The sequence below is a fragment of the Haemorhous mexicanus genome, chromosome 6 (genome assembly GCF_027477595.1).
Source record: "Haemorhous mexicanus isolate bHaeMex1 chromosome 6, bHaeMex1.pri, whole genome shotgun sequence".
In the NCBI taxonomy this organism is placed as follows: Eukaryota; Metazoa; Chordata; class Aves; order Passeriformes; family Fringillidae; genus Haemorhous; species Haemorhous mexicanus.
In genome coordinates this window covers 64,408,325-64,427,176 of record NC_082346.1, presented here as the reverse complement: position 1 = coordinate 64,427,176, position 18,852 = coordinate 64,408,325, and the positions used below count along the sequence as shown (strand labels likewise).

The 18,852-nt window shown below is 54.7% G+C and overlaps 1 protein-coding gene across 6 annotated transcripts in view; it reads right to left on the bottom strand.

Annotated features, from left to right (window-relative positions):
• NIN (ninein) overlaps positions 1-18,852 on the bottom strand; it is a 67,876-nt gene that overhangs the window by 35,225 nt on the left and 13,799 nt on the right. For all 6 annotated transcript variants that reach the window (XM_059850684.1, XM_059850683.1, XM_059850685.1 and 3 more), the window contains exons 4-9: positions 11,879-12,042; positions 6,321-6,360; positions 4,773-4,960; positions 3,611-3,757; positions 2,566-2,733; positions 884-1,020 (exon numbers count right to left, since the gene is read on the bottom strand). In XM_059850684.1, coding sequence (XP_059706667.1) covers positions 884-1,020; positions 2,566-2,733; positions 3,611-3,757; positions 4,773-4,960; positions 6,321-6,360; positions 11,879-12,042 — 844 coding nt within the window. The remainder of the gene's footprint in view (positions 1-883; positions 1,021-2,565; positions 2,734-3,610; positions 3,758-4,772; positions 4,961-6,320; positions 6,361-11,878; positions 12,043-18,852) is intronic.

Below are 18,852 nucleotides of genomic sequence, written 5' to 3'. Positions count from 1 at the left end.
TTGGTGTCCCCCACAGATCCTGAGACCTCAACACCTGAGACCCTCAGCTGTGGTCCAGCCCCCCAGATCAAATCCTGAAAGGGTTTGGGTTGGAAGGAACCTTCCAGATCCTCTCATTCCACCTCCTGCCATGGCAGGGACACCTTCCCCTGTCCCAGGCTGCTCCAAGCCCTGTCCAACCTGGCCTTGGACACTTCCAGGGATCCAGGGGCAGCCACAGCTGCTCTGGGCACCCTGTGCCAGGGCTTCCCCAGCCTCCCAGCCAGGAATTCATCTCCAATCTCCCATCCCTCCCTGCCCTCTGGCACTGGGAGCCATTCCCTGGGTCCTGTCCCTCCATCCCTTGTCCCCAGTCCCTCTCCAGCTCTCCTGGAGCCCCTTCAGGTCCTGGAAGGGGCTCTGAGCTCTCCCTGGAGCCTTCTTTTTCAATAGAGAAACCTTCACAGTGAGTCCAGCACAAAGTCAAACTGTGTTGACTTTCAAAGGAAACACACTGGGGTTTACAATGGTACAGATTTTGTACCTCACCTCCACATCTACCACATGGCAGAACCTCTGCAGTGCCCCAGATCAGTTTGGATGAAAGGTGCTGACAAACTCCACCAGCCTCTGCCCTGAGCTGTGCATTCCCTGGCCACCAATGACCACTGTGGACAGCAGTGACCACTCCCAGACTGGGAACAGCCTCCTGCTTCCATTTTTAATTTTTAACCACATTTTTTCTGCAATCCTTGGAGGTTCCAGTGGTTTTCCCAGGCAAAACAAGACAGCTGGAAGTTCCTGAGCGCTCCAACAGAGAACTGAGCCTTCCAGTGCCACCCCTCAGCTCCTGCCTGGCCAAGCAGAGCAGGGAGCAGCACCTCCAGCCATCCCTGGGACTCACATCAAGTGCCTGATCTCTGTTTTGAAGCTGGCCAGGGCTGCCTGGTGCACCCCATTCTTGGTGATCAGGAGCTCGTTCTCCAGAGCCAGCGTCAGCTCCGTCAGGTTCACCTTCCCATCCAAGCTGAAGTCCAGAGCCTGTGGGAACAACAAATCCTCTGAGTGGGATGAGCTTCCTGCAGCAGCCTGGAGAGATTTCTGCAGGCATTGACAGGACAGAGCGAGCAGGCTCAGAGGAGATCTTTGCTGGCTGATTTATTGCCCTCGGGGTGTTTGTGACACTTGAACCAGACATCTCTGCCACCTCCCTCCAGCAGAGCTGCTGCCAGCTGTGGAGAGGGGAAGTGTCCTGGCTGTGCTGCAAGACCAACAGGAAATTAAGCCCAGGACTGATGAGTTGCACTAATTCCCTGCAGGACCCAACGAGCCTGGACTCTGCAGGGACCAGCTGGGGATGCTCGTGGCAAACAAAACCAGCTCTTGCAACAGAGGCAACCCAGAGGCAGCCCTGCAGGGGGGGTTGGATGGGAGGATCCCAGCTCTCAAAGCCAGTTATCATCAGCAGCTGCTTGGGATTTTGTAAAACCCCAGAATGGGTTGGTTGGAAGGAACATGAAAGGTCACCCAGTGCCCTGCCATGGGCAGGGACACCTTCCACCATGCCAGGCTGCTCCAAGCCTCTTCTTTCCCTGGAAGTGTTCAAAACCCGTGTGGATGTGGCACCTGGGGATGGGGTTCAGTGGTGACCAAGGGCTGAGCTGACAGCTGGGCTTTCCCAACCTAAACCCTGCAGGAGCACAAAGCAAAGCACTCGAGGTGGGGCTGAACCATGCAGACACTGGAGAAACCACCCAGTGACACCAGTACAGAGCAATTTTCCAGTGGAAAGGAACAAAGTGAAGGTGGTCCCACCTTCTCAGCCAGCTGATGAGTGGGTTTTAAATCCTGAGCCATGGCAGAGGTCATTCCAGCCTGGCTGTTCTCTACCCACATGGATATTTAAAAGCCAGGAGAATCCCACTCATCACTGCTGGAATCACATGAAATTATCTTCTCCCACCCACAGCTTCTAATGAGATGGACAGGGATGGATTTATTCAGGTACCTGATGTCATCCCCATCACCCTCTCACTCTCTCTAATGGAACACTGAGGACTGGGCAGGGTTTCAAGTGCTGTCCTCCACCTCAGCACAAGCAATAATTCAGGTCACCCCAGTGCTCAGAGGTTTGCAGGTGCAGTTATTCAGGGAGGAAAAGGAATTAAATTGCTTCCTAACAAATGCTTCTTCAAGCTATGCTGAAATCACAGTGTATTTTTATCATTAAAAATGATAACATGGGATGCACCATAAAGGAAATGATTGGAAATTTCCCAGAACTCTTGTCCCTAGCACTGGGAATTTTTATAGAATCATAGAATGGTTTGGGTTGGAACAGATTTAATGATCAGCCAGTTCCACCCCCTGCCATGGCCAGGGGCACCTTCCACTAGTCCAGGCTGCTCCAAGCCCTGTCCAGCTGGGCCTTGAACACTTCCAGGGATGGAACAGCCACAGCTTCTCTGTGGGAAGTTTCAAAAGGGGAAAAAACAGGGACTTTGGAAAGGACAAAATAACTCAGCATCCAACACAGGGAGACAAAAATACACATAAAACCAGGGGTGAGACGCAGCTGGGGGTTACCTTCAGGATCTCCTGGCTGTTCTCTATGCCCTCCTGGTGCCAGCAGTCCAGGACCCCCTCCACACAGCCATAGCCCATGCCATCATCCAGGCTGGAGAAGAGGGAGAAGCCGATGGTGCTGGGCATGGCCGAGGGGGTGGTCGTGCGCCGGCCGCTCTCGTCGAAGGACTGCAGAGAGGATGAGGATGAGGCAGGGCAAAGGCAGTGCCCACAGGGCTTTACCAATGGCATTTCCCTAGCACTGCTCCAGAGATTCAGGATTAAGCTCTGCTTTTCCTCACTGCCAAGCCAAACCCACGGGAGTGCTGCTACTGCTGACCTCGCGGCACCGGGGCGCAAGGAGGAACTCGGGATTTAAAATAAATCCCAGGAGGAGGAGCAGTGTTTCAGAGCTGGCCTCATTGCTCCAGAAAGGTTTTCCACTGTTCATTTTTGGTTTGGAATGTCATTTTCCCTGAAACAGCTGCGGGGAGCACTCGGAGAGTGGTTTGGGTAGAGCCCTCAGCCTCCAGGCAAAGACAGGGAGCAGATTTCAAACTCTCTCTCAGGAAAAAAGGCAAAAGTTGGAGTGGAGATGTGGGAGCTGCATGTCCCAGGCAGTGCTTCCCCCTGCACCCAGTTCATACTGGATGCCCCATCCTGGAAGTGGCTCCAGGCCAGGCTGGATGGACTTTGGAGCACCCTGGGACAGTGGAAGGTGCAGAACGAGCTTTAAGGTCCCTTCCAACACAAACCACCCCGGAACTCTACAAGGCTCTGCCACTGCACTCCCCAGGTTGCCAGAGCCCTCTCCAAACCCCAAAACTTCAAAGGGGAGCCGTGTCCCCTTTCCCATGAGGGTGTTCTGTGTTTTATCTCCCCCAAAAGAGTTTTTTCTGAGCGAGAATTTGAAATCTGCTTCTGGAGCTCACTGCCACCACCTCCTGCCTCACAGCTGCCCCTGCAGGGACAAGCACTGAGGAAGAGGAGGAGACAGGCTGGGGGGGAATTGCTCAGGAATTCTCCTGCTCCTTTTGCCCCCAGGATTCTCCTCTCACTTTCTCACCTGCATGGAGAGGTGGCGTTTCAGCTGCCGGTAGGGAGTGGATGCTGAAGGGGTGAGGGATTTCCCATTCCTGAACAAGCCATAAAAGAAATCCTCTATGCTCATGGTCCCATCTTGCTCCAGGTTATGGAGCACCTCTTCAAGCACCTGCAAGGAGCCAGAAATCATGTAAAAGGCCAAAAAAAACCTGGCACAGAGCAAACATCCTATTCCCAAGGCTCCAAAAAGAGCAAAGCAAGAGTTACTGCTCCATCAGCCTACCACATTTCCCTACTCTCCATGTGGAAAACTACAGGCACAATACACCATGAAGAAAAGCTCCTGGTCATCCTGGAGCTGCTGTTTAATGAGGCAGCAGGAAAAAAAAACTCATTTCCTTCTGCTCCAGAGCCAGTGTGACCTCAGGAATTCAGCTCAAGGTAATGAGACAGATGCCAAACCCTGAGCAGCTTGAAGTGACCAGGCTAAAAAAAAAAAAACCCTGAGACACTGCAAGGTTATCATAAATCTGTTTTATGCTTCAGGGCATGCTGCTTTCTCAAAAGTAGGACTGGAGATGTTCAGATTAGTCCCTCATTATTTCTTTGCCTACAGTTTATCTTTTCAGGTATTATTTTCTGCCTTAATACCCTGAAAACATTTCACTGTGGATGCTGCAAAGGAATACCTGCTCAGGAACATGTTTTGTGGAGGAAATTAATACAAGCCATGTTATCTTAAGATGCAAAAAAATCTGACTTTTTTCATAAAACTAAATCCTCAGTTGACAAGAGTTGCTTTTTTTTTTTTTGTTAAAAATTTCATTTTCTTGTGGGCTCTTGCTGCAGGACAGAAACACCCCCAGGCCTTCACAAAGTCAAAAGCAACCCCCCATGAATATTTAACCCCTATTTGGTGCCTAGCCAGAAAATTCCCAGGATTAAGGAGACATGTTTGGAATCCAAGCCATGCTTTTCAATTCCAGACCCCTCCGTGACTGCGTGGGGAGCACACACGCCACGGCTCAGCCTGGCAGCTGCCTTGCTGTGGGACCAAAAACCTCACTGAGAACCAGCAGCTGGAGCTGGAAGCCCCTTCCCAAGCAGCCCCCTGTGCTGGTGGTGAAGTCCAGGAGGGATTTTGGGGGCCCACAGTGCAGGCCAGGCAGGGCAGGGTCGCTCACCTCGCCGGCCGCCGCCTGCAGCCCGTGCTGCTCACAGATGGACACCAGCTTCTTCCTGTTCAGGTGGCCATCCCTGGTGATGCCCAGGTGCTCACAGACCTCCTGAAGCTTCTCCTCGATCCAGTCTGGGCTCGGTGAGGCCCCAGGGGAGGCGTTCAGGTCGTCTGGGTTCCAGAAGCGCAGCTGCCCTGGAATGGGGGAGATTGCTCTGGTGTCTGCAGTGAGCAGCAGAGGATCTGGGGGGCTGCACCCCACAGAGAACCTGCTGCTGCGGGGGGCACAGCCCCTTCCTGGCTCTGCACATCCCAAGGGATCACTTCTCTGGGTTCATCCCACTCAGAGCCCACTCTGGGCTTTAGGAGGTGGGTACTGGCCCAGCAGTGTCAGACTCTGCTCAGCATTTCACTCACCTGTGCCACCAGGGGAAGGAGCCTCGTGCCCACAGAATTGTGGAATTGCTGGGGTTGGAAAAACATCTAAGACCATGGAGTCCAACTGTTCCCCAGCAGGGCCAAGGCCACCACTGACCCTTGTCCCCAGGTGCCACATCCTCACAGCTTTTCATCCCTCCCAGTGCCTGGCCAGGTGCAGACTGAGCAGCAGCTGGGGCTGTGGCCAGGAGGATCTTTGGGAATGGGGATGAGTCTGATGGGCTGGTGGCCACGGAAGGGCAGCAGAGCTTCCTCAGCTGCTGGCACAGTTGGAAAAGGGACCCCTCCTCCCCTGGGCTGCTATGGGATCAAGGGAGCTGCAAGGCCACCTCCTGGGGCTGGAAAAGCAGCTTTAGGAGAAAAAGGTTGGTCCCTTTGGATGGGGAAGGGGTTAGAAAGCAGCTGAAATATGGAAGAGGTGCTGGTGTAATTAAAAGGAAGTTTTTTGATGAAGATGGTAAAACACTGGCACAGGCTGACCAGAGAAATTTCCCATCCCTGGAAGTGTCCAAGGACAGGTTGGACAGGACTTGGAGCAGCCTGGGACAGTGGAAGGTGTCCCTGCCATGGCAGGGGTGGGACTGGATGAGCTTTAACCATTCCAGGAATTCATAATTCTGTGACAATTAGGGAACTTTTAATGACTGGTCCCTGCTGACATCTAGTGCCCACTAGGCTCCACTACAGCCAGAGCCCCCCGGGGCAGGATGGGGACCAGGACAGAGGGCAGGGGGACCAGGAACACCCACAGCAGGATGGAGAGGGCAGGGGGTACAGCACAAGATGGATGTGCCAGCCTCAGCTTTCATGCCCAGCTTGGGGGATGGCCCAGCTGCACCTTCCTGCCAGGCTGGGATGCTCCACACACCCAGAGCCCCTCTGATCCCTCCTCCAGGCTGCAAGGAGAGCGAGCAAGGGGGAGAACGAGCAAGGGGGAGAACGAGCAAGGGGGAGAACGAGCAAGGGGGAGAACGAGCAAGGGGGAGAACGAGCAAGGGGGAGAACGAGCAAGGGGGAGAACGAGCAAGGGGGAGAACGAGCAAGGGGGAGAACGAGCAAGGGGGAGAACGAGCAAGGGGGAGAACGAGCAGAGCCAGGTGCTGCTCTCTGCTCTTACCCTCGGCCTCGTACTCCTCGCTGCCTCGCGTCTTCCAGTGCTGGGGAGAAAACAAAAGGCTCCTGAGTTATGGATTGCAAGGCAGCCCCTGAATGAAAGAGACTCTGGGATCAGCACCCAAGGAGCTGCAGGGCTCCAGCGAGGCTGCCAGGCTTTCATCTCCCTGCAGGCTGGGCTGGGAATCCAGGGCTCTTTGATCCTGCCTTGTTCTGGCACGTGCAGCTCTGTGCTGGGAGAGCCCAGAGATGCCCAAAGCCCCACAGTGACCCAGCAGAGGGGACAGAGCAGAGATCAGAGCCTGGCAGGCTGCTGGGGAGCAGGGGAGGGGTTTGCCCTCTGAGCAAACCGTGCTGCTTTTCTTTGAGGGACTGATGGCTGAGGGGATGGGGATGCAGGGAAGATCACAGAGCTGGGTTATCCTTCCCTTCCAGCACTTGGTTTTGCCCCACACTCAGCCAAGCCAAATTCAAACCTCCTGCACTGAGTGCAGCTCTGTATCAGGAGAGAGCTTTGCTGTCAACAAGCCTTTCACTGAGCCTAACAGAGGGAAAAGAAAACCACTCTCTGGTGGTCTTAAACCATCCAGCTCCCTCTGGCATCACCCCATCAGCCCAGGCAGCACCAGGAGCAGAAGCACAGCATTTAAGGTGATTTCCTCATGTACTACACGTTGTCTCATCCCTGGCACCCTTGTAGCAGCCCAGGGTATTTGCTGCCACGTGATGCTCCACAGCAGGAGCTCTGCTCTGGCAGTGGCAGATGTTGCTCCTGCAGTGGAACAAGTGGATCCTTCTGCCTGCACGTGACTGATGGATTTGGAGTCAAAGTCACCCAGGACATAAAGAGGCTCTAAATCAGCCCAGAAAAGTTCAATACCTCTCATTCAGATTACAGCTAAAAGCCATTAATCTACAACGTTGCCATGGAAACTGAATTAAGGCCCTGGACTTTTTTTAGCTCTGCTGCTGTTCCCGTTTCAGCTGCAGGGCCAGGCAAGGGCCCTCCACTGCCACAGCATCACAGTGTCCCACGAGGGACAAAAAGCAGGAGCTGAGGCAACAGGTGCCATTAAATCCCAGCCCTGGAAGTTCTTTACATAAAGAAAAGGTGTGCCCAGAGCAGCTGTGGCTGCCCCTGGATCCCTGGCAGTGCCCAAGGCCAGGCTGGATGGGGCTTGGAACAGCCTGGGACAGTGGAAGGGGTCCCTGCCATGGCAGGGGTGGGATGGGATGAGCTTTAAGCTCCCCTTCCAACCCAAACCACTGGGATTCTACAAAACCACAATAACTCCATCAACACCAACACCCCCAAGAGGCTGAACAAAGCCAGGGGGTTTTGGGCTGGGGTGCTCGTGTGACCTCCCCTCCCTCCCTCCCGTCCCTTTGTGTGCTGGGGCTCGGGGTCAGCCACCACCGGGAGGGGACAAAGAGGGGCTGGGGTGGGTGGGACATGCCCATGTCAGCCTCTCATTGTCCCCCAGCCCCAGCAGGGCTCCAGCTGGCCACGGGTCAGAGGCAGGGGGTGCCAGGAATGTGTGATCCCCGGGGAGGCGCGTGCGGGGAGCAGATGGCCCCGAGTGCATCTGCAGCCTGGGCCGAGTGCTCTGCCCACAATGAGGCAGCAGCCACCTCTGTGTCCCCCCCTGCCATCTGCTCCAGCCAGCCAGACCTTTGTTCTCCCCTGGAATATATTGCTAATTAAAATGATGATCAGCAGCACATGCCACGAGGTGAGCCCTCGCCCCGGTGCTGATGGGTTTTGGTCTTCCCAGATCCACACTGCAGCTCCCTGGGCTGAGCAGAGACCCCAAAAAAGCTGTCAAATCCTTGGCTTTACCAGGTGCCCTCAGCTCCAAAGCACCAGTCAGGCACTTTTTCTGGGAGCAGGCACTACCCTGAGCTGTTAAATCACAAATCCTGGCCTCCCAGTGCTGATGGATTTTGTTCTTCACTGCAGCTCCCTGGGCTGAGCAGCCCGAGCACAGACCCCCAAAAAAGCTGTCAAAGCCCTCACTTTGCCAGGTGCCCTCAGCTCCAAGCACCAGTCACACCAGCAATGCACTTTTTCTGGGAGCAGGCACCATCCTGAGCTGTTATTCACAAATCCTGCTTCTCCAGGACAGTCCCACTTTGGGAGTCTTACCTCAAGGACCCAAAAGCAGGAATTTCAACCCGAGCCTCCCAATGCCAGCCCATGCTGGAAACAATTCAGGAGCACACAGAGCATGGGAGCAAGTGGCACTGAAGGGACAGAACTGGGATGTGCCAGCAGATTCTAAAGCCTCAAAGCCAGGGTTTGGAGCAACCTGGACTAGTGGAAACTGTAGAAGGCTGGAATGAGATGGGCTTTAGGGTCCTTTCCAACCCAAACCATTCTGGGATTCCATGTAGGAGGGACCTGTGCCAGAGCAGAGCAGCAGCTGGGGAAGGGGAGGTGATGGATGCTCCCCAGTGAGGTTTGGAAGTCAGCACAGCCAGCATCCATGGGGACAAACTCCTGCAGGTCAGAGGGACCCCCAGGAACCCACCACAGCAGGGTTAGTGCCAAATCCAGACCCAGCTGCTCATTTCCTGATCCAGCAGCGCCTGAAAACCCCGGGGGGTGGAGGTGGAGCCTCCCTGGGCAGGAGCTCCCAGAGCTGCCTTCCAGCCCTTCCCCTCGTGTTTACCAGGGAGGGAGGGAGGGAAGGAAACCTCTCAGACACAGCCTGAGCCCTTTTAATTGGCACTGCTTGGGAGCAAGCACCAATTAAGCCACCCTGCCCCAGTTCTCAGGCCAGGCACAGCCCGGGCTGGGGGCTGTGTTTGCACACACAGCAGCAGAGAACTGGGCAAGGGCTGCTGCCTGGCCAGATCCCAGGGAATCAGGGCAGCAGGAGCCTCCAACACCCCCCTGGACCCCTCAGCACCTTCCAGCAAGTCATTCCCACGCATTCCAAGAGGATCTGCTTTAGAGATGCTGATAAAGTAGGGGTTTCACAAGTTTAGCCTGGTTTTTGCTCCACCTGCAGAGGAATTAAGCAGCAGCCCAAAAGGTGCAAGAAGCATTCCCAGCAGGAGACTGATCCAGCCCCCGTGGCACAGCCTGGTTACAGCAGCTGGGTTAATTAAGTGACCTTGTTAATGGACTGCCCTTTTACACCTCTGTGACAGCCCAGAGCAAGGGGGGAGATCAGAGCAGCCTCTCCCAGCAAGGACATCACTTCCCTGGGGAGTGTGGGTGGATTAACATCGACTCCAAGGTCAGGGCAGCCCATGTGGCCAACACCAGGAGATGGATGAGCATCCCTGTGGTGCTGAGCAAAGGTCACCAGGAGCAGGGAAAAGCAGCTGGGAGTGGTGGAAAGGATTTCTTTGAGCTGTTGGTTTGGGGTGTTTTCATCATTTTTAAGCTCAGCTGTATAGGAATAGCACTGAAAGCATGGGAATTGGAAACTCCTTCCTTGCTTTCTCACACAGGGCTGGGTGTCCCCCCCAACAGAGCTGCAGAGGCTCCAAGTGAAGCCACGAGACAGAGGAGGGAGAGAGCAGCAGTGCTTCTCCTTCCCAGTGGAAAAACTCCCACCACATGCTCCTGAATCAACAATAGCTGGCACAGCAGGGCAGGCTGGAAGCAGCCCAGCTCCAGGGAATGCTGTTGTGGCTGTGCTCTAACACACAGCACCAATTCCAACCACTCAGCTCCTTTGGCCTTCCTGGCTGGGGAAGCAAGAGGAGATTCTGGGATTGAAAGCACTGGCACAAAGAGAGCCACAAATCTGGAGCACAAAACCAGGAATGGGGATTTTTGGGAGCAATTAGATGCCACTGTCCCAAAGCAGCTGCTGGCTGTGGGGCTCTGCTGCCCACCCATCCCTTCTGCTGGAGCCATGGCTGGGTTTTGGCAGCTGCACTAATGGATGTGGACGTGCTCAGTCTGCTCCCAGCCCACACCTCGTTAGCCACAGAGGCAGCAGCTCAGCCCTTGCTTAATTGCTGGCCACACTCCAGCCAGGAGCACTGGCCCAGCTCATTCCCCACTTCCCACGGCCGTGGAGCAAGGGAACCACGCCTGGCACGGCTCATCCCTAGGGACAGGCAAGGAGAGCAGCCAGTAAAGGCACTGGGACATCCTAAATCCCTCTGGATGTGGGCAGCAGTGATGTCCAGAGGTGACAAGGCCACCCCAACACCAGTCCTAGGGACAGGCAAGGAGGGCAGCCAGTAAAGGCATTGGGACATCCCAACTCCCTCTGGATAAGGGCAGCAGCCATGCCTAGAGGTGACAAGGCCACCCCAACACCATGTTCAGAGGTGACAAGGCCACCCCAACACCAATCCTAGGGACAGGACAGGAGAATGGCCAGTAAAGGCACTGGGACATCCCAACCCCCTTTGAATGAGGGCAGCAGCCATGCCTAGGGGTGACAAGGCCACCTCAACACCAATCCCAGGGACAGGAGAGGAGAATGGCCAGTAAAGGCATTGGGACATCCCAAACCCCTCTGGATGAGGGCAGCAGCCATGCCTAGAGGTGACAAGGCCACCCCAACACCAATCCTAGGGACAGGACAGGAGAATGGCCAGTAAAGGCACTGGGACATCCCAACCCCCTTTGGATGAGGGCAGCAGCCATGTCCAGAGGTGACAAGGCCACCTCAACACCATGTCCAGAGGTGACCAGGCCACCCCAAGACCCATCCTAGGAGAGCAGCCAATGCCTTCCCTGGGAGGGCTCCAAGCACATCCCAACCTCTCTGGATGTGAGGAGCAGCCATGCCCAGAGGTGACAAGGCCACCTCAACACCCATCCAAGGGACAGGCAAGGAGAGTGGCCAGTAAAGGCACTGGGACGTCCCAACCCCCTTTTGATGTGGGCAGCAGCCATGCCTAGAGGTGACAAGGCCATCCCAACACCATGTCCAGAGGTGACAAGGCCACCCCAACACCAATCCTAGGGACAGGAGAGGGGAATGGCCAGTAAAGGCATTGGGACATCCCAAACCCCTCTGGATGAGGGCAGCAGCCATGTCCAGAGGTGACAAGGCACCCCAACACCCATCCTAGGAGAGCAGCCAATGCCTTCCCTGGGAGGGCTCCAAGCACATCCCAACCCCTCTGGATGTGAGGAGCAGTGATGCCCAGAGGTGACAAGGCCACCCCAACACCCATCCAAGGGACAGGCAAGGAGGGTGGCCAGAAAAGGCATTGGGACATCCCAAACCCCTCTGGATGAGGGCAGCAGCCATGCCTAGAGGTGACAAGGCCACCTCAACACCATGTTCAGAGGTGACAAGGCCACCCCAACACCATGTTCAGAGGTGACAAGGCCACCCCAACACCAATCCCAGGGACAGGACAGGAGAGTGGCCAGTAAAGGCACTGGGACATCCCAACCCCCTTTTGATGTGGGCAGCAGCCATGCCTAGAGGTGACCAGGCCACCCCAAGACCCATCCTAGGAGAGCAGCCACTGCCTTCACCGGGAAGGCTCCAAGCACATCCCAACCCCTCTGGATGTGGGCAGCTGCCATGCCCAGAGGTGACCAGGCCAGCCCAGCACCCAGCCCTCCCTGCTGACCTCCTGGCTGGCAGCAATGTGGGCAGGACGTGGCTCCTCGCTCAGCGGCTCGATGACGGTCACCTCGGCAAAGTCCTGCTCCTCCTCCTGGAACTCCGGCAGGGAACGGCGCCCGTAGCGTTTGCCACCCTTGATGTACTTGGGCTGTGCTTCCGGGGAGGAATCTGGGGAATCCAAGCACAAAACACATCAGGGATGAGATTTCTGAGCTCTCCTGGGGGCTGGTGTGTTCGTCCAGCAGGATTTTGAGTGCCCAGTTGCTGCCACCATTCCCGGTGGGCAATGGCACCACTGGTGGCTCCACGCCTGGATCATCACCCCCCTCACCCTGGCATGGGGTCTGATGGTTGCAATTGGTGCTGCTCCCTGCTAAAAAAAGCTGTCACAAAGTGCAATCTTCCTCTTCCTCACCCTTCCCCAACTCCCAGATCAAGTTAAGAGGATGGAGGTGGGGGGGAACCCCCTCAGCCTTGCCAGGAGCCTTGGATGGAAAGTCCAGCTGGCCTCTCCTCCTTGCACTCATCTCCATTAGCAGCACCAGGCAGGTTTAATGAGGGACAGAGTTGCACTGAGGCAGCTCAAGTCTCCAGATCCTGCAGACACCTGGGCGGCTGCTGCTGCTCTCTGTGGGTTTGAATTTCAGCTCCATTAAAAATGCCCAAACAAGCAGGAGAGCAGAAAAAAACTGGGCAAGTTGGGAGTCACTCAGGGGCCCGACAGGAGCAGCTGATCCAGGGCAGGTCCCAGCCTGTGCTGAGCAGCCAAAGCCAACTGCAAGATCTAAATAACCCTCTGGAGTCATCATCTAATTACAGGGGCTCCACATTCCCCAGCTCCAGCTTCCCCCAGCAAGCTCCTGCCTTTGGGGACTGAATTATCCAGGAGCACTGGCAGGCGAGGATCAAACCAGAAAATAAATCAGCACCTTTTGGGCTGTTTTCAGTGAGAATCTGGAGCAGGGGGCAAATTAAAGCAAGGACCAAATTAACCAGGGATTCAATTAGGGGAAGGCTCCGTGCCACGCTTTGTTTCAGTGTTTGCTAACCTGACTGCTGAAACCCCCCCAGGACTCCATCATCTTTTATTTTCCACCACTCGTGGTGGCAAGAGCAGCAGCTTTTGAAAATTTTATTTGCAGAGGGCTCTGATATAAAAGAAATGCAAGAGTGCAATACTAATAAGGCACAGGGAAGCTGTTCCACCACTGACAAAGGATACACAGAAAGCAGCAGGTCTCCAAACCCCCTTGCCCAAATGCCTCCTCGGATAATATTCCTTTAGATATGGAAGAAAAGGCTTCAAGCTTGTTAGAGGGGAAAAAAAAATATATTCCACAACTTAGCTATGCAATGAATTATAAAATACACAGGCTGAGGAGTGCTTTGATTCCTGCAGCCCCACACTCCATCCAGCCTGGGAGCAGCTCTAGGGAACAAACCCCGTGCCTGTGTTTGAACAAGGCCATTTTAACAAGATTTGCTGCAGCTGGGACTCAGCACATGAAAGTTGGGTGATGGAGTGCGCCGATAGAAAAATCAGGAGGAGCCAGGCTGATGAAGGAAGAGCCCCAGAACAAAAGCAAACCTTATCACTCCTATTAAAGCCCGCCCCGTGGTGAACAATCTCCATCCAGCAGCTCTCTCTGAAATGCTAATATTTGTGGCCACTCATTCGCCCAGTTATTTCCTCCCTCCTGCACAAGAGAGGGCTGGGGGCTTTGTTTTTCTTCAGAAATCATTTTTATTATTCCTAGGACAGAGCCGTACCTCCATCTGTCTTGGGAGAGATGGAGGAGGGGGAAGCAGCTGGAATTTAGCCATAGTGCAGCTACAGCTGAATTTCCAAAGAATCCTGTTTCCACCCCCAGCACACCGAGCAGGTTTACCCACTGCTGCAGCTGGAAACTCAGTGGTCTGGTGGAAGGTGCTCCTGCTGTTCCAGGGGGTTGGAACGAGGTGCTTTTCCAAGTCCCTCCCAAGCCAAGCTGCTCTGTGGCTCTCAGGAACACAAGTGGCACCACGCTGTGTCCCCTGTGAGCACAGCAAAGGGAACAGCAGGAGCCTCTCCCCACTGCTGGGCTTGCAGCCCCTGCAGGCTGGCAGCTGATCCCTCTCTCCTCTCTGCTCTGAGCACCACGGGTGAGCTTGTTTGCCTTTTGTCATTCAAAAGCTCAGGAACGTCCCTGGGAGGGAAAGGTGACCCTGCACAGCTTGAGGAGAACAAAGTTTGCTCCAGCTTCCAAACCAGCTGTGCCTGAGCCCAGCTGCTGAGGGGATCCCAGCCCAGGCACCCTGAAATCCCAATTCCAGAGCCAGGGTGCTTTGGTTAACACTGGGTTCCCTTAGCACATCCTGCAGCCCCGTCCCTGGAAGCACAAAGCCCTCTCCTTTCCAGCACCATCACCTCTCAGCCAGGTGGGCACAGACACCTCCCACACCTGCAGCACCCTCTAAGCCTCTCCACCTCCTGCTTCCCCACCCCAACCCCCAGCACAGCAGAGCAGCTGGTGCCCTCGATGCTCCCACCATTCCCAACTCTTAGGGAATGCTGGGCACACACAACAGCACAAAGCAGCCATCCATGGTTCCTGAAAGCAGGGAATTCACTGGGGAGCTGAAGAGCTTCTCATTCCCAGCCAGAAGTGAGCAGGAAGGGTTGCAGAATCATTAAGGTTGGAAAAGAATCATTAAGGTCATCAAGTCCAACCTCAGAGCTGCTCAAGCCCCACGTGCTCTCAGAGGAGGAGCACAGAGGAGGTGTCAAACCCAAGCCTTTCTCTGGAGCAGATGCCCATGAGACAGCCCTGTGTGCTGTTCATCCCCAAAAATGCCAAATATCCCCCTGAGCAGAGGGGGAAATGCCCCAGAGCAGAGGGTGCTCTGCTGCCCCCTCCTCCCACCAGGAGCAGGGTGAGATGCTGCTGCTCACCCCCCACTATTGTGGGCCTGGCACATCACCAACAAAGGGGGGAAAAAAAGAGAGAAATAAAATGGGTTCAGCCCTCCCTGCTCCCTCCAGCCCTTGGCAAAGCGTGGGCTCAGCAAAACCCACTCCAGAGCTGGTGCCTAATCAGCCACTGGGCTCTGATCTGCCCCCCTGAACTGCCCCCAGGCTGGGGGCAAGAGGAGGAGGCTGAGAGAAGCACCTCTCACCTTCCTGCCCACTGCCCCAAGGGTTTGTGCTCCTCCAGGTGCCCCTGAAATGAAAGAACCCCCCCAGGTCTGCATTTCCCTCCCTGGTTTAAGCACCACAGACAGGAACCATCAATTCCCCCTCTCACTCCCCCATCCATCCCACTGAAATGTCTCCATGGCTGGAGATTTACACTTGATTTTCTGCCTTTCTGCACCAGATAAGTCATTTCAAAATCCTGCTCTGCCCTCAGATGGGGAGGGAGGGGGGCTCCCCTTCCCTGGGCCAGGCATCAAAGCCCTGCAGCACAGACAAAAGGGGGTTTAGAGCAGGAGCCCCCTCATCCCACAATCCCAGCCTGCAGAGGGGAAATTAATTCCTCTGCTGCTTAAGATTGGGAAGGGAGGGATGCTCCAAGTGCTGGGCAAAGCACATGGCAGCCAGGATCTGCTAAATCCTAATCCCCTGAGGCACCAGGTGTGTCTGAACCCCTCCAAGCCCTCTTTCATCATTCAGGCTCAGCAGTGGAGGAAGAGAGGAGTGGTGGAAGGGTCACCACAACCCAAAACCAGCGGGTTTTGACCCAAAAATACTCTGTGGCATCAGGCACCCCTGGCTGGGCTGTGACACTGGTTTTACCCCAGGGTTGCAGCCCCCTGAACAACCTTTTCCCCCAGGGATGGGGCCCTTCCAAAGGGCATCATCCCCACCTGCCCCTTCTCTTAGAGGGCACTTCTGCTCTCTCCAGAAGGAGAAAATGGGGAAGGAAAAAACCCCCAAACCCTCGTGACTGTGGGGAGGGATGGCATCAAAGTGCTCTTTAATTTCTCCTGGGTGTTCCTGTAATCCTGCACTCCACCCCATAATCCCTCCCTAGCCCAGCTTCCATGCACTTTTGATTTGCTATAATGGGGAGGAAAAAAAGCCTGATTTTTTTTCTTCCCTAATCACCCCCACCACTGATTTTTTTTTCCTTTCCTCACCCTTAAATCTGTTTTATTGTCCCCTCACTGTTGCAGTGACCCCTGGACAAAGAGCAGCAGCACCCAGCCCTGTCCCACGGGAATCAAGAGCTAAAATAGTGATTATTTTAACCACATTCAAGCTTTTTTTCTGCTTTTCCTGGAAGCTCCCCATCCCTGCTCCCAGCAGAGCTGATGCTCTGGCTCCCAGCTGGGTCTGTGTCCCCACAGTGACACCCTGGAGGGGACAGAGCTGATCACAGCAGCTCTGGAGCTCTGCCTGCCTTGGCTGCAAGGAGCCTGCAGCACCATCCTCCCTGCCAGTCTTGCCTTTGCAAAGGGAATTTTTGTTTTTGCCAAGACAAAAAAATAATATATGAACCTACCAGCTGCTCTCTGCAAGCCTGAGGAAATGAGGAAACCCCAGAGGCTGCTTCTGCAGGAACTGCAGCACTTCTGGTTCCTTGTCCCCAGCCCCTGTGACCCCAGAGCCTGTCACTGAATCAGTTTGGGTGCAAGGACCTTGAGAATCACCTCCTGCCATGGCAGGGACACCTCCCACCATCCCAGGCTGCTCCCAGCCCCATCCAGCCTGGCCTTGGGCACTGCCAGGGGTCCAGGGGCAGCCCCAGCTGCTCTGGGCACCCTGTGCCAGGGCCTGCCACCCTCCCAGGGAGGAATTAATTCCCAATATCCCATCCTGGCACTTCAAAGCCATTCCCCCTTGTCCTGTCACTCCACAATCCCTTTCCCTGTTTCTTTTGGGCTCCCTTCAGGTACTGGAAAGGGCTGCAAGGTGTCCCCAAAGCTTCTCCAGCCCCAAATCCCTGAGCAGCAGAGGGGCTGCATCCCCCTGTGCCTCCAACAGCTCCCTGTCCTTCCTGTCACCCTCCTGAGCTGACAGCAGCCGTGGGGACAAGGCCATGCCACCCCCTGGCTGTGTCACAGACTGTCTGGGGCTGCAGCACAGAGCCCCCAGTGACCCTCCCATCACCCCAGTCCCTGAGAAAACCCCCACAGCCACCTCCTTCCAGAGCAAACTCCCCACATGCTGCAAACAGCCTTAAAACCTCTGCTTCTCCCCCCTCCAACCCCCCCCCAAAATTAAATTTTCATTTAAATGATTCGATTTAGAGCTCTTAACTCCATTTTCCCCTGGCCTGGGGCAGGCTGGAACACCAGCATTTCCACACTCCCTGACAGTTTGACACCAACAGCACAAAGCAGCTTGTTTCTCCAAATCTCCAGCTTGATCTAAATTAAAAGAAGCAAAGACTTTGGCATTAACCAACCTGTCAAAATGCATTAAAAATAAAATGCCTCCCAGGCCTGCCTGGCTCTGGCTCCCTACCTGCTCCCCACACCCTTTGATTTCCTGCCACTCCAACCCCACTGTGACAAGAGTGTCCCCAAGGAGGGCTCTCCAGCTCCACTGGTCATTTCCCCTGTGATAACCCCAAATTTAGCTGTTTCTGGAGGATTTATTTACATTTCAATCAAGCTGGAGCTTCTCAGCCATATGATACCCCAATAAATGCAGAATGCTGGATTAGTTCTGCCTCACTGGGGTTGATTCCTGCTCTGTGCCAGCTCCTTCCCAAGGGGCTGCCAGGGATGCTCCCCCCCTGAGCTGCACTTGGAAATCCCACTGAGGAATGCACAGGAGCTGCCATCTCCCCTCTCACAGCCTCAAAGAGCTTTGGAAATGAGAGGTGGGGAATAAAAACAATCCATCAGCCACACCTCTCCAACCCTGGGGGTTCTGCAGCCTGATGGAAAGGGGGAAGTTGTAATTCTGCTGGCAGGCTCCTCTCTCCAGAGTGGGATGCTCCAGCTGAGATTGATGCTCCAGGAGAGGAAAACCTGCAGAATGGAGAATTCTCTCTCCCCCTTGGCTAAGCTGTTTTCTCCTTGGGGGATTTGGCTCCCCTGCTGCTCCAAGGGCAGGATGAGGGATTTCCATCCAGGTGTGGCAGCAGCTGGAGCTGCAGGGGGAAAACACTGAACCTGACACCTCTCCTGCCAAGGGAAGCCTAAAAATGCCCCATTTTCAGGGCCCACTGAAAGGAAGCAAGGAGAGCACTGGGGACTCACAGCAGAGCCCCTGGCAGTGTCCCTGGAGCAGCCTGGAGAGTGGAAGGTGGCCCTGCCACGGCAGGGGGTGGCACTGGTCCCTTCCCACTCCAACCACCCTGGAATTCTCTGACCAGCCCCAGCCTGGTTTCTCAGAGGCTTCACCTGGTCAGGAACATCCCCAGTGTTTGTCCTGGGAGAAATCCAGAGAAGCTTCCAACCCCCTGCTCAGCTCAGACACAAGGAAACAGAGTGGACTTAAAAACCACAAAATCCCACAAATTTGGATTTGAAATGGTGGCTGAAATCAGCCACTGGTCTGCCTGGCCACAACCCTCTGCTCCTCAAGCATCCCTGGGCAGCAGGAGTGGGGTGGGATGGAGGGAGCTGAGCCCTGGCCCAGCCAGGAGCACCTGGAGGGAGCTGCAGCTCTCTGCTCACAGCCAGCCTGAGCCTCCCTGGGCATTCAGAGCATGGAATGGCAGAGAAATGCCCAATGGCTCTGAAAATGCCTCTGTGCAAAAAATCCATTTCTCACCCTTCATCAAAAGTAATAACAAAATAACATTTTCTTTTTAAGAAAATAAATAAATAATAATAAACTATAAACCTTAAAATATAAAGAAATATACCAATAGAAATATACCAATAGAAGGCTAAAAATCCAAGGCTAAAAAATCCAAGGCTAAAAAAAATCAGGGCTAAAAAAAATCAGGGCTAAAAAAAAATCAGGGCTAAAAAAAAAAATCAGGGCTAAAAAAAAAAATCAGGGCTAAAAAAAAAATCAGGGCTAAAAAAAAATCAGGG